We start from the raw sequence: 16,052 nt of genomic DNA, 5'->3' as shown, positions 1-16,052 counted from the left end.
GGTTTAAGTAGTTCTAAGTTCTAGGGGACTGATGACCTTAGAAGTTCAGTCCTATAGTGCTCAGAGCCATTTGAACCATTTTTTTTATTGGTTAGCAGTCATGGTTTTTCAAAAATACTTTATTTTTCACTCTGAGAATTCACACAAACCTATGTGCTGACCGAACCTGCTCCATTTCAAGTGCTGTAAAATGGCTAAACAGCCGAAACTGCATTAATACAAACAAAAGTTACAAATTCTGACGGTTGTGGAACCACGTTGTCATTTATAAAATCCATATTGTCAGAGGACCAACAAGCACCATAGTTGATTGCGTTAGTTGCAGCGTACCTGTGGCATGTATCCGACACGCGGACCCGGCACGCCGCTGCCGGCGCTCCCGGGCGTTGAACCGAGGACCCGCAGCACACCGGAGTTGAAGGTTCGCCGGCCCACGATGCAGCTCAGCAGCGTCGTCTTGCCGCAGCCGCTGGCGCCCAGCAGGCCGTAGCTGCAACACACGAGCGCGTAGAGCAGACACACCTTTACTTCACGGTAAAGCAGTACTAAACTTACGTATCAACCTCTCAGTGGCACTGAGAGATAAGTGACATTTGTATTCCCGATACACTTATTCTGTAGCTTGTAATAACCAGTAATTTAAAGAAGAAGGCGAATTCGGAAGAGGAGAAGATCTCAAAAGGGATAAGACGGAGAAGGAAAATATTTGAAAGAGAGAAGAGATTGGGAAAGATTCGTCGTAGCAGACGACAAAAAACCTTTTGAAACTACTAGATACCCAGAACGTGTCAAATACAGTCGGTGGTAAACTGGAATCATTCAGCTATGCCACAGACCATACCGGAATATACAGAATTAGATATATGAGTGAAGTTTAGATTCGAAAATAATCTCTGATCTCTGTTATGCTGCCGAGACAAATACAATGAATTACCGTCGCTGGTATACTAAATAGTATTGCATGGTTAGATGCAGTCATGATTGGTATTATATCGACAGGCAGAGCGTCAAATTTTGTTTGAGAAGTACGAATAAATGGGCGAGCTGTGTAATACACAACTGGCCATTAAAAATGCTACACCAAGAAGAAACGCAGATGATAAACGGGTATTCATTGGACAAATATATTATACTGGAACTGGCATGTGATTACATTTTCACGCAATTTGGGTGCATAGATCCTGAGAAACCAGTACCCGGAACAATCACCTCTGGCCGTAATAACGGCCTCGATACGCCTGGGCATTCAAGAGTAGTGACTGGCGTATTGTGACGAGCCAATTGCTCGGACACCATTAACCAGACGTTTTCAATTGGTGAGAGATCTGGAGACTGTGCTGGCCAGGGCAGCAGTCGAACATTTTCTGTATACAGAAAAGCCCGTACAGGACCTGCAACATGCGGTCGTGCATTATCCTCCTGAAATTTAGGGTATCGCAGGGATCGAATGAAGGGTAGACCCACGGGTCGTAACACATCCGAAATGTAACGTCCACTGTTCAAAGTGCCGTCAATGCGAACAAGAGGTGACCGAGACGTGTAACCAATGGCACCCCATACCATCACGCCGGGTGATACGCCAGTATGGCGATGACGATTATACGCTTCCAATGTGCGTTCACCGCGATGTCGCCAAACACGGATGCGACCATCATGATGCTGTAAACAGAACCTGGATTCATCCGAAAAAATGACGTTTTGCCATTCGTGCACCCATGTTCGTCGTTGAGTACACGATCGGAGGCGCTCCTGTCTGTGATGCAGCGTCAGGGGTAACCACAGCCATGGTCTCCGAGCTGATAGTCCATGCTGCTGCAAACGTCGTCGAACTGTTCGTGCAGATGGTTGTTGTCTTACAAACGTCCCCATTTGTTGACTCAGGGATCGAGACGTGGCTGCACGATCCGTTACAGCCATGCGGATAAGATGCCTGTCATCTCGACTGTTAGTGATACGAGGCCGTTGGGATCCAGCACGGCATTCCGTATTACCCTCCTGAACCCACCGATTCCATATTCTGCTAACAGTCATTGCATCTCGACCAACGCGAGCAGCAGTGTCGCGATACGATAAGCCGCAATCACGATAGGCTACAATCCGACCTTCATCAAAGTCTGAAACGTGATGGTACGCATTTCTCCTCCTCACACGAGGCATCACAACAACGTTTCACCAGCCAACGCCAGTCAACTGCTGTTTTGTGTATGAGAAATCGGTTGGAACTTTCCTCATGTCAACACGTTGTAGGTGTCGCCACCGGCGCCAACCTTGTGTGAATGCTCTGAAAAGCTAATCATTTGCCAATCACAGCATCGTCTTCCCGTCGGTTAAATTTCGCGTCTGTAGCACATCATCTTCGTGGTGTAGCAATTTTAATGTCCAGCAGTGTAGGAATGTGTCAGTCAGCTGTCTAAGGCTGTGCTGACAAAGAACCCCTTGGGTGAGAGGTCGCAAGTTCAATCTTTAGTAAGGCTCATTTGAAAGTGTTGTGTTAACAATTATGACATGAAAAATATTAGCTGCTTATGATATACCATGTGCATCAGGAAGGCGTCAGAAAATGAGTGTCCGGGAGAGATTTATGTAATACACTTCACTAAGTGGGCATCATCGACATTCAATAAATGTTCAAAACAAACCATTAATATGCACCGTGAACACCGAATTAAAAATAGGGCGCCACAGTGATCACAAAGGTTCGCAACAGCAAGATCGAAGGCGAACATTTTGGGAGTTACAAACTGCGCAAGACGTTCACCTAGGTATCCACTCTTAAAGAATGCAGATGGTTCATATTGGAGTAACGGGGTGATGAGACCTGATTGACGGCATGCAGCCGAATGCGAAAGAGTCTGTCGTGGAGCTTATCGTGAAACTGGCTACTCTTTAAGGCGTATCGGCAGACAGTGCAATATGATTTATAGGCACGGAAAAAACAAACATCCGAAGCTGAATTTGATCAGTGGTTCCAGGTGGTACGAACTGCAGTGTCACACATTCCGTTGCGGTCGCGGTTACAACAGTCCTTAAAATGTCTTCCACGAATGGCATCCCTTAATGGCCCAAACAAGTGGAAATCCGTCGGGGCTAGGTCAGGGCTGTAGGGTGGATGGGGTAGCACTGTCCCGACCCAGTTTTGCGGTGTGTTCAGAATTCCTCAGGCATGTGTAGGCCCGAGCGTTATCGAGTTGTAGCAAAACATCTTCTGGGTTGCTGTGGCGCCGAAGTGGCCGGAAGCGCTTGAGTTTTGTTAATGTGTTAACATATGCTTCTGAATTAATGGTACCGCCTCTTGGCATCACATCAATGAGAATCGCACCTTCACAGTCACAGAACACGGTGATCATAACCGTAGCGGCGGTAGGAGTTGCTTTGAATTTTTTCTCCTGTGGGGAGTGCGAATGGCGCCGTTCCATCGACTGTCGTTTTGTTTTGGAGTCAAAATGGTGAACCCAAGCTTTATTACCTGTCACAATCCGGGACAAGAATGCCTCCCCCTCAGCTTAAGATCGTTGCTACTGTGCGATTTGTGATCCACCGTTCGACACTCATCGAGCACACACTTTTGAATATCCAAGAGTGCGGCTGATGGCATCCACGCATCCTTCGCTGATTGACAGACGCAGCGCCAACTGCAGAGTTGTAATGTGTCTGTCGTCACGAAGGACATCAGCTCGCTGCAACATCTCAGGTGTGACAGCCGTGGATGGTCTCCCCGGCCGCTGCAAATCGTCGAGCTCCGACGAACCGCTTTCTGATGACATCACGTTACGTGTCCAGCGACTAAGTGTACTTCTGTCGACAGCAGGTACTCCACAGACTTTGCACAAGCGTTTGTGAATATTCAGGAGGGATAGTTTGCTCTAAGAGAGTATGCTTTTTACACACAGGCCACGAATTAAGAAAAAGCAAGTTATTTTGACCAGCTATTGGCCAAAAGCAGTGCTCATACCATAGTTGTAGTTCCCTTACGTCCATTTTTCCACTCTTACACGCTGTAAAGTAAATATTCCTCCCGCCGTTGAGAGATCACGTAGACGAGAAAGAATCGTAGGGGACAGAGTACCTCCAACTTCTTGCAGCACAATAAATAACTTTCCAGTCAATTTATAGCCCAGATTAACACTTCACATAAGTGTATAAGAATGCGTTAAAGCACTGATATTACTTGATCTTGACACAGCTCTCTTGGTACCTGTGATTTCCAGGGTTCCTATCATATACACGCATTCTTCAAATCCAGATTGGTCTGGCTTGAAAACAAAATCCTTACTGAACGATGGGAGAAGTTTGTTTATCTCATCTAAAAATTTCCTGGCCGATTCCACAGTTTGTTGTGCATCATCAAGTTGACGCTTTGTTTGAAATTTTATTATCTTAAGACTTCCAAATCTGTAGTACTGTTCGAAGTTATGCAGGCATCTGCTGCTTCCTTTGAAATTGCTGTGGTCTATGTCGCACGCAATTTGTTGTGCGTAACGCAGTAAGTCGCTATCGTGTACATCCTGTAAATTGCATCGAGCATTCTTGACATGTGCAAACACCTGTTTTTGTAACAAGTGCACCTTGTCCTCCCTTGAATATCCGCAGCTTTTATTATGCACTACAACGTAATATTTCTGAGGACTTATACGAAATCTGTTCATAATTTGTTTTTTACTATTCTCCTGATGATGATCTTCCATGTACGTAGTTTTATTTAGTAACTGCTCCTTGGACAACGACTGGTCTTTACTACGTTTCACTAAAGACGGGATTTGTGGCTCCCTGTATGACCAGGATGATGAACTACATGGCTCGACACCTGTTTCAGAATCACTTGCACTTGTAAAGCACGTATGATCATCATTTTACTCCTCATATACATTGTCCGCACAGTCGAGAGTATACAACGTCACACATTCCACTGACTCGTGAGGCTAATATTTTATCTGCCACTTCTTTCACGCCGGCCGTAGTGGCCGTGCGGTTCTAGGCGCTTCAGTCTGGAACCGCGTGACCGCTACGGTCGCAGGTTCGAATCCTGCCTCGGGCATGGATGTGTGTGATGTCCTTAGGTTAGTTAGGTTTAAGTAGTTCTAAGTTCTAGGGGACTGATGACCACAGCAGTAAGTCCCATAGCGCTCAGAGCCATTTGAACCATTTGAAGTTCTTTCACACTCTACGAAATTCATTGGGTTCCTTTCTGGTGGAAGTCAACTTCGGCAACTGTTGTTTGCTTCGTTTATCGTAACCATTGCTCTGCTTTGTATGAATACCACTAATATTGTAGTAATTATATTAGTACTCTTCGGCTAAGCAGTTCAACTACGCTCCGTAGCCTCATGCTGTGCTCACCAATGGATACCTCCATTTAGCAGCCAATGTTGTGGTTGCATGGTAGACAATGTAGGGGGCGTCGAATGCCGTAAACAGTCCTTTTGCGTCCTCGCGCTCGAGGGCTTCCTTGTGAGTGGCGTTTTCCATGATCATCGGTCTGGCTTGTCTTGACACGTTTTACGGCGGAGCACTCAAAGTTGGTTTCTTTTTCTGTGTGTGCAATTCGACAGTGTGACTCTTCAGAGCAGACGTCGCAGTATTATTAGGTTCTGGAGTCGTTCCATACGATTTTTGGAGAGACAACGAAGCATCGGCACCAAAGATATCGCAGCAGCCATCCGACGTGGGGAGCATCTAAAAACGCATCTGCGCAGTCAAATGGCATTTGTCAAAACAAATTCCCTAATATAAAACGTGTCACATCGATGCTTGTCAGATTTCTATTTATCTATTTTATAATTCTCTCGCAGTAGCCCAGTAGATTAAAATTACACATGTACTATAAATGACCATTTAAGTACAAGGATTGTATGTAATTTTTATTTAAAAAACTGTAGCACAGTAGTAACTAGTCATAATCTACATTACTTGGGCTGTTTCTTTTCAGCCCAAGTAATGTAGATTATGACTAGTTACTACGCTGCTACAGTTTTATACCTGCCATGGCCAAACTTTGGCTTGCAATAGTTTAGTAGTTTATGAAGAAGGCCAAATTATTTTGGCTGAAACCTGGGTAAAGTTTGGTTTCTATTCGCAACTGAGGCTGACGTGTTACATGTTGTATCCCATTTGTATTCAATATTTTTCCCATGAAGCTGGATGTCAAAAAAATTATTGGATTTTTTTGAGGGTCCATTCGAAATGGCTGATGCTATAAGCGATGCTACTGTAGCACGCTTTCAAAGTTTGATCTTGATATCGCATGTGTCTCGGCATTCAGTGCAGACAATACAAACGCAAAATTTGGAAAAAATAGATCTGCATATACCCTGCTGATGGATAAAGATCCGAATACATGTTTTGAATAACATATTCAAACACGCTAAGAACCAGTCGGAACTCGATGTGGAATCTGTGGTTTTCAAAATTTTCAGTATTTTCTCGTTCTCCGCCTTATGAAGGGAACATTAGAAGAAGTTTGTAGCCTTTGTGCAATTGGAGTGGACGGAGCCAAACAAACGTGTGACTACAAGATTACTTTCTTTGGATACAGGTATCCAGAAATTTTGAAAGTTTACCCAGCAATAATTTCCTATTTCATATCGATTGGTAATGAATGTCCTAAATCCATTAAGACATTAGTATCCATTACAACAGACGATGAAAGCAACGTGGAATCGCATATATTGAGTAAGACGCCTTTATACTTAGATTTTTGTGCCAATGTATGCACAATGTTTCAAAAACTTGACGTTGCACGACACAACCGCTTCGACCCAATTGAGGAGAATTTTAGAGACTGTGGCAGAAGGACTGCAGACAAGAATTGATGAAAAGTTTTCTGGGGCGCATTTACATCTTGCACGAAACCGTTCTGATCAGAAAGCTTATGAAGCATCTGTTTTAGATATTAAATTATTTCATCAAAATGCACTTGCTTATCTCCAGAGCCACTTTGATTTTAATGAATCAAATCCATTAAAAAGCTGGAACCAGTGTCCCTCACAGGTGAGTTGACGTTTACAGAACTTTGTGATGCTGCTTCTGTCTTAGGATTCGATACAGATGAAGGATTTTCAACCGATGAACTATTTGAAGACTACAGAAAATATTGACTCACGGCGATCAGAATCAAAGTGTACATAGAAAATGGGAACAAATATTTAAAACCGCAAAAGATCATAATTTATTTGATATTGTATCTTGCGCTTTGAGTATGCCGCCCTCAAATGCATACCTGGAACGCGTTTTTCCTTTAATGACCATGAAATGGACAAATATCCGTAACCGTTGCTCTGTGGACTTAATAAGAGCAGAGTTGCAAATTTCGCTTAAGGGGATACGGAATCGGATTTTGGGTTAAAAAATCGAATTTTTTTTTATTGGCGTATTATATTCTGCCATGTTTCCTCTTTAAAATGACGTATCATACATAGCTCTACTACAATTATAACTATTTTATTTTTATATATTTGTGAGATCGGGTATTGCGCTTTAGTTATACACGTCTCTCGTGGCTGACCATGAACTTTTTGGCAGTACCTTTAAAGTGACATGAATTCAAATATCCCGGTTTCCAGCGACTATTTATACACTAGTTGCCCGAAAATGTTTCTCTCTGGTTTCCTCAAGTTACTCTTTGACTTTGTGGCGGGACTGTTTTGTAAACAGTGTGATATAAGAAAGTAGTTGTTGTTGAGTTATTTCGTATTTAGTGCTTCATTTTTCGCAGTGAAAATGCCTAGAGCTAAAGCAAAAGTATTTAAAAAGCGTGTGAACTGGCAAAAGAAAAGAAATAATGATTCATTAGCAAAGCAAAGCAGTTCATCATCATCACTGTTGGAAAATGTGAATCCACTTATTACTGATTTGCCGAACGAACTTACACCAAATGAAAACAGTGCTTCTCATAAAAAACTAAGAGATTTGGAAGAGAAATATAATTTACTTGATAGAGGGAATGAAGTTTTTGAACTCATTGATACGAATATATTGTGTGAAGCTCTTGAAAACAGTTTGTGCTGCAAAAAATGTCATGGAAACGTTTCTCTGAAAGTAGAATCCCATGTTGGCCTGGCTGCCCAGTTTAATTTAATATGCAGTGTTTGTAAATACAGCTGTAAGTTTCCAAGTTCGGTTTCAGTAACTGTAAATAATGGATACAAGAAAACTGAACTTTATAGTGTAAATATTAGGTTAGTTTATGGATTGCGAGCAATTGGTAAGGGCAAAGCAGCTGGTGATATGCTATGTGGTGTTCTAAATCTTCCAAGTGCACCTTCAAAGTTTGAAGCTTACAATTATGTACTAGGATCTGCAGTTGAAGATGTAGCACAGAAGTCAATGCAGGTTGCTGTGGAAGAAGCAGTGGAAGAAAATGACGGCAGTCGTGACCTCACAGTGGCGTTTGATGGCACGTGGCAGAAAAGGGGCCACACCTCCAACAATGGTGTTGTAACAGCAACTAGTGTTGATACTGGCAAGGTTATTGATGTTGCAATAATGTCTAAATACTGTAGGTGCACAGGCAGGCTGAAAAATGAACACAGTGATTACTGTATTGCTAATTATTATGGTAGTAGTGGTGGCATGGAGGTTGCTGGGGTGAAGAAAATTTTTCATCGCTCTTCACAGTGGTATAATGTTCGCTATGTCAAATATCTGGGAGATGGTGACTCTAAAGCATTCAAAGAAGTTTTGGAAAGCAAACCATATGGGAACAGTGTAAATATAAGCAAACTTGAATGTATAGGACATGTGCAGAAGAGAATGGGTGCCAGGCTGAGAAGGTTAAAATCAGTTATGAAAGGGAAAAAACTAGATGATGGGAAAACCTTGGATGGCAGAGGAAGATTGACTGATTCCATAATAGACCACATTCAGAACTGCTATGGCCTTGCAATCAGGCAAAATACAGGCAATCTTGAAGAAATGAGGAGAGCTATATGGGCTTTATATTTCCACACCGCATCCACGGATGAGCATCCACAACATGGTTTGTGCCCCAAAGGTGAAAACAGCTGGTGTAAATACAATAGGGGACTAACAACAGGAGAGAAATACATTCACCACCACAGTCTACCATCAGCCATCATGGCAGAAATAAAGCCCATTTTCAGAGATCTGGCTGACAGAAGTCTTCTGATGAAATGTCTTCACGGAAAAACGCAGAACCCCAACGAGTGCTTGAATAGTGTGATATGGCATCGTCTCCCAAAAACAGTGTTTGTCGGAATTAATACACTACATTTTGGTGTGTATGATGCTGTGGCAACCTTCAATCTTGGAAATATAACTAAATGCCAGGTCCTTCAAAAGTTGGGTATGTGTGTTGGTTCCCGTACGGTACGTGCTATGTTCTTTTTAGATCAGCACAGACTAAGGCATGCTGATAATATAATCAAGACATTAGTGAAAAAAGCAAGACAGGTGCAGAGGGGTGCCAAAAGAAGACTTGAAGATGATTATGAAGACTGTGAAGGGGGTATTAGCTACGGATCAGGAATGTTTTAATCTTCTTTCTCCGTTTCCCGTAAGTTTACTTTTTACTTCATCTAGGAACATTATCTCAGGTACTGGTCAACCTAGAAGTCTGAAATTTTTATGACGTAGTGACATAGGTCCCTATTACATACTGAAACAACGATTTTTTAATTACTTGATTTACAAAAGACTTAGGGGTGATAGTCTAGTAAAAAGCGATGGAAAAAAATTTACTTAAAAATAAATGTACAATATCTCTGTAAGAAAATACTTTGACAATAAACTGTTGTTTCAGTATTGTTGTAACATATGAATGCACATACAGTAAAATTTTTACCTCTCTGTCTCCAGTAGTTTGTGAGAAAATGTTCCCTATAGTAGGCATATATTAACATTGCGGGGATAGGTGATTCCGTATCCCCGTAATATGGACATAACATGTTTGGAGTTTGTTAGTACCTACAAAAATGACGCCACATTGTTGAAAGCGAATATTCATGGAAAAAAAAAAATAAATATATTTATGTAATAATAATAAAATAAAATACCACATTATTTGTTTTCCAACACTCTATGGTACATAAACCCCCCGCCCCCTTTTCAAGCAATTGTCCCGATTTTTGTACCCCGAAAGGTGGCACCCCTGCTGTCTACCCACATTCCCAAAGACGTTTATTATCACATCAACACTTACTCTAAAATATTATTAAACAATTTATCTACTTGTGTGAATAACTTATTTGTATTGATTTTGTGTGAGTGGTATTTGTGATTGTGTCTGCAACCTCGGTGAAACAATTAGACGTTTGCTTGCTTGTAGGCCCCTGTGGAATAGGACGCATAGCTGGGCTAGAGTAGTATTAACTTTTCATGTTATTATTGTTGTGGTATTTAGTCCGAAGACTAGTTTAGTGCAGCTCTCCGTGCTACTCTGTCCTGTGCGACCATCTTCATCTCCGAATAACTACTGCAACTTACATCCTTCTCAAACTGCTTACTGTAGTCATCTCTTGGCCTCCCTTAACGATTTTTACCCCTCACACTTCCCTCCAATATTAAATTGGTCTCAGAGTGTGCCCTAACAACAGATCCCTTCTGCTAGTCAAGTTGTGCCACAAATTTCTTTTCTCACCAATTCTATTCAGTATCTCCTCGTTAGCTACGTGATCTACCCACCTAATCTTCAGCATTCTTCTGAAGCAACACATTTTAAAAAAACTTCTGTTCACTTTTTGTCTAAACGTTTATCGCCCGTGTTTCATTTCCATACATGGCTGCACTACACACAAATACTTTCATAAAAGACTGACACTTAAATCTATATTCGATGCTAACAAATTTCTCTTCTTCAGAAACACTTTTCTTACCATTGCGAGTCTACGTTTTATATCGTCTCTACTTCGGCCATCATCCGTTATTTTACTGCCCAAATATTAAAACTCTTCTACTGCTTTAAGTGTATAGTTTTATAATCTAGTTCCCTTAGCCTCAACTGATTTAATTCAACTACATTCCATTATCCCTGTTTTGCTTTTGTCGATGTTCATTTTATATCCATCTTTCAACATACTGTCCATGAAGTTCAACTGCACTTCCAAGTCATTATAATAAGAGAGACAAATCTCAAAGTTTTTATATTGTCTCCCTGAACTTTGATTCCTTCTTTAAATTTTTCTTTGGTTTCCTTTACTGCTTGCTTAGTGTACAGATTGAATAACATCGAGGATACTACCATCTGAGCTACCTAAGAACGACTCACGATCCGTCCTCACAGCTTCAATTCTGCCAGTACTTCGTCTCCTACCTTCCAAACTTCACAGAAGCTCTTCTGCAAACCTGGTGGAGCACTTGCCAGCGAAAGGCAAAGGTCCCGAGTTCGAGTCTCGGTCTGGCACACAGTTGTAAGCCGCCAGAATGTTTCATATCAGCGCACACACCCCTGCAGAGTGAAAATCTTATTCTGGAAACGTCGAGGATAGGCTACAACTTGCCACCTCCCTTCTCAGTCTTTTTTTGCCTCTTTATGCCTCTCGAATCTAATAATTACCGTCTGGTTTCTGTACAGTTGAAAATAGCCTTTCGCTGCCTGAATTTTTGACCATACTACCATCAGAATTTCAACGAGAGTATCGCACTCAACATTGTCAAAATCTTTCTCTAAGTCAACAGATGCTATGAACGTAGGTTTGTCTTTCTTTAGGTTGTATTCTAAGATAAGTCGTAGGGTCAGTATTGCCTCGCGTGTCATGTAACAGTTATAGTTGAATAGGCACAGCAATAGAAACCAGTTAGAGAAAACTGAAAGCAGTTACCATCGTTATGACAGGATATTTCAAGCTGCGGTTCTTCTAAAATTCATCTCTGTACGCTCTACTTTGTCTTTAGTTTTAACTTCGAGATAGTGAATATATAAGCGCGAGCGCACATACGCACAACGTTCGGAAGAGGTGAAGTGTGTTTATTTGGAAGTCAGTAGTCTCTACAGCCATGGGATGAGCCTGGACGTCACGGCTCTCCTTTTATCGTTCGGTATAGCAGTTCGTTGACTTCCGTGTGGGTAATTATTGCCTAGACAGCGACGACCAAGTTACGCAAAACTGTAATCCTCTTCGTTGAAAGCCGGAAGCAGAGAACAGCTGCATCGCGGACAACTGTTTCTGAATTATTCGGGTACGTGTCGTCCCCGCCAGTGACGCAGATCCGTTCGATCGGTGGGCGCGAGAGCCAAAGACATGCAAACGCTGTGAAAGGAAGTACCCAGGGGGAGAAAGTCGTGCAGGTCACTGACATGTTACGCATATCACTACTGCTACTTTGGGAGCAGAAGAAACGGGAGAGATCAATGGCTTTCCAGAAGGAGATCCATACAAAGTGGGGGAGGGGGCAAAGTATAGAGGAAGTGACAAGCGCTTAGTTTCTCAATGTTCGTTGTCAGAATATCTAACTAGCAGTAGTGTGCTGCCTGGTAAGTTGCATGTCGGTGAGGAAATTTGAATGCAGTCGATGCAGTCAGATGAAATGCCAAAGTTTGCAAAAGGCAGGAGCGAACTGATACAAAATTAATATGAAGTCGAAACGCTTCTGAGTTACGAACTTCAGAACTACGTCCTTTATATTTAATTATTCATCGTGTCACTCTCAAACAACATACTATTCTAATATCAAAATCATAACGAAGGGCAAAATATAAATACTGAAAATCTTAGATCAATGCAGGACAGAATTTGGTAACCTCACGGGCAGTAATAATAGTTTCTGTTACGTCTTCCGAGGTAGACCATACAGGCAGTAAGTGAAACTGTAAGGTATCGATTGACATCTGCTCATCCTGACATTCACATTACGAATACTACGTGCCCCCTTATGATATCAAAAGGGATTCTGTTGAGCGAGTTCCATGTTGTCCATTATTCTGTGTGTCCACGAGGGAATCATTTGTCGTGCATCACCCATATTTCCAGATGTTATTATGTCTCAGTTGTCTTCAAGATTCGACTTCAATCGTGAAGGTACTTGCTGGTATCTATACAATGAACTTCAATTATTGGTTTGTCACTTCTCGTTATTACTTCTCGTCGAACGGCCGGAGGTGCAATGCCAGCAAGACAGTAAAATGTCTGCAGAAGAAAGGACTGAAGACAGCCTGTGTTGGTGCTGAGTACCTCACTTATAGCACTGCCTTGATGTGGTGGGATCTGTATCATACAGTGTAGAGTTATTCAGCTGTAGAATTGTACAAAGAAAGTTTTGATTGGCTTGATGTTCAGACAGTGCTGTTGAAAGACAAGGTGCGATGTAATGTCGCTCTTAGGTACTTTAGCGTTGCGCAGTGTTCAGTGGTTCCCCGTCCCAGGAGAGGTTTAGACTCTTCTTTGTCTCTCTCTCTATCCCTCAGATAGAAAAAGCATGTCTGTCTTTTCAGTGGGTTCAGCTTGAACTGGTTCCTATCAGATTGTGGAGAAGCAAATTTTCCTCTGTTGTCTGAAACTTCTTCTCATACGCAATAGTTCATATGATAATCAGCATGGATGAAACTTTGGATCCCACTACATCTAAATGTACACACATATTCCCCAAGGCAACGTAAGGTGCATGGGGGAGGGTACCTTCTATCAGTGCTAATTCCCTCTCCTCTTCCACTCGCGAATATAGTGAGGGAAAAACTACTATCTGTATGTCTCCGTTCGGCCCCTAATTTCTCTTATTTTCGTGGTCTCAGTGTGAAATGTACGGAGGCGGCAGCAGACTCATTCTGCAGTTAGCTTCCAATGTCGGTTCTCTATGTTTTCGCAATAGTGTTTCGCGAAAAGAACATCGCCTTCCCTCGAGAGACTCTCATTTGAGTTCACGAAGCATATCAGTAATACGTGCGCGATGATCTAACCTACCGGTAACAAATCTAGCAGCCCGCCTATGAATTTCTTCAGTGTCTGTCTTCATTCCGAAAGCAAAACTACTGTCCATTTGCCTCTGTACAAGCCCTAATTTGTCTCATTTTATCTAGGTGGTCTTTGTGCGAAACGAACGTTGGCGGCAAGAGAATCGTTCAGAAATCAGCTTCACATGTCGGTTCGCTATCTTTTTTCGATAGTGTTTCACGAAAAGACGAAAAGATCGTCGACTTCTCTCAACGGATTCTTATTTGAGTTCACGAAGCACACTGACAAAACTCGCGGGATGATCGAATCCACCAGTAACAAATCTAGCAGCCTGCCTCCCCTGGCGGGGAACCCAAACACACGAACAGTACTCAACAACTTGTGTTCTACACACGGTCTTCTTTACAGATGAACTACACTTTCGAGTAAACCCAAGTCTACCATTCACCTTCTCTACTATAGCCCTTCCGTACCATATTACTTTGCGACGTGATTGTGTCAGGCAGCACACTATTAATGTTGTATTCGCACATTAAGAGATTATTTTCCCTACTCATATTTGTTCCCTTACATTTTTCTATATTTAGAGCAAGCTGCCGCTCAGCATATCAAATAGGGATTCTGTCTAAATCACCCTGTATGCTCCTACAGTCAAACGATGACGATACTGCCGCCTCCCCCCCCCCCCCCCCCCCACACCCCGGTAAACCAACATCAGCAAATACTCGCAGACTGCTGCTCACCCTACCTGTCGAATCATTTATGTTTTTAAAGGACCAGAGCGGTCCCATCATACTTCCCTGGAGGACTTCTGACGTTACCCTTCTCTCTCATGAACACTCGTCATCCAGGACAATATTCTATTACTTAAGAAATATTTCAGCCACTCACATATCTGGGTACGTAATAATTATGCTAAGAGTCTACATTAGGGCATCCTTCAGAACGATATTTATACTGAAGTTAAACAAAGAGGGAGCTAATGCATCTCCTGGGGGTAAGCCAATTTTCTTACACGAACGAACAGGACCACTTGCTTTTCTCGAAATAACAATGACGTTCCCTATGTACTGGAATACACGGGTTCAGGAAAGCAGATTTGTTCATCAACCCTAAGACTGGTTTGATACAGTCCTCCATTCCTGTGACTTGCCAGTAATCCTCTTAATTTCAGCGTAATTTCTGCATCCTACTTGATCCAGTTCTTCCCAGTGTTGCGTACACACAACACGATGTTTCACTTCACAAAATGAATTCAAAATGAACTTATTACACAAAACTCATCATCAGTGTATTACGAGGCATTCACAAGTTCTCTACGTTTTTTATGTTTCACAAGTAATCTAACATTTAGTGAAAAAAATAAATTACTGAAAACTTCATGTTGCATATACGCAACACTGGTAAGAAATGGTTTAATGGGCAATCTGTCCTACAGTACGAGGGTGAGCCAAATAAGTGGCAAACTGGGATAAAGACATCAGAGCCCTGTGTACCAGCCTGGAATTTATTTTGCTTTTCATTATACTGCCCTTGTGAACTTAAAACACTTATCCCATCGCTCGACAAAATGTTAAAATCCTGCAGCACAGAATTCTTGTGGCAGCGTTCACATCTAACAACTGACCTCACGGGATATAACCAGCTTATTTAGTTCCTTAAATTGCTGCAGCCCACAAGACCGATGTGTCCTGCGGGTAGCGAAATACCCCTAGACGCTGATTACATTGGTATCTTCAGTGAAAGTGAGTAAGAATTACAGGACTTGAATGTAGTGAACACTCTAATGAGCATAGAAGGAGGGCGCAAAGTATGTAACAATGTGTCGTCACTGAATAAGCAGGACGGCCAGGACGCTCCTTATTTTTGATTTCTTTGCCGTTTGCTGAATTGCTGTATCCTGTTGAAAAAAAGTCCATGAAATGAAGTTCTAACCACATACGGTACAAATTTCGGTATGGGTGTGCTATGTGGGCGGTCCCTTGGAGCACGAAAGTCGCGTTGTTCTAATCGGGTACACACTCATATAGCACACCTGCCATCTTGGTGTGACTGCATATCGTTAGTCATTGTCATTCTAAATACGTATAGGTGCGAGATTTAAAACGATATGCAATATTCTGGGATTTGCGACTTACTTAACGACTCACCTTCATATATGAAGCTGTGGTTCCCTGCATATTCGGCCACCACACGCGCGGATGTGTTTCG

At 42.2% G+C, this 16,052-nt stretch overlaps 1 protein-coding gene across 3 annotated transcripts in view; it reads right to left on the bottom strand.

Moving 5' to 3' along the window:
- LOC124606911 (ABC transporter G family member 23-like) overlaps positions 1–16,052 on the bottom strand; it is a 506,422-nt gene that overhangs the window by 130,790 nt on the left and 359,580 nt on the right. For all 3 annotated transcript variants that reach the window (XM_047139013.1, XM_047139016.1, XM_047139015.1), the window contains exon 5: positions 331–490. In XM_047139013.1, coding sequence (XP_046994969.1) covers positions 331–490 — 160 coding nt within the window. The remainder of the gene's footprint in view (positions 1–330; positions 491–16,052) is intronic.

The sequence above is a fragment of the Schistocerca americana genome, chromosome 3 (genome assembly GCF_021461395.2).
Source record: "Schistocerca americana isolate TAMUIC-IGC-003095 chromosome 3, iqSchAmer2.1, whole genome shotgun sequence".
In the NCBI taxonomy this organism is placed as follows: domain Eukaryota; kingdom Metazoa; phylum Arthropoda; class Insecta; order Orthoptera; family Acrididae; genus Schistocerca; species Schistocerca americana.
Note: the sequence above shows the minus strand (reverse complement) of the source record. Positions and strands in the feature narration are given on the sequence as shown.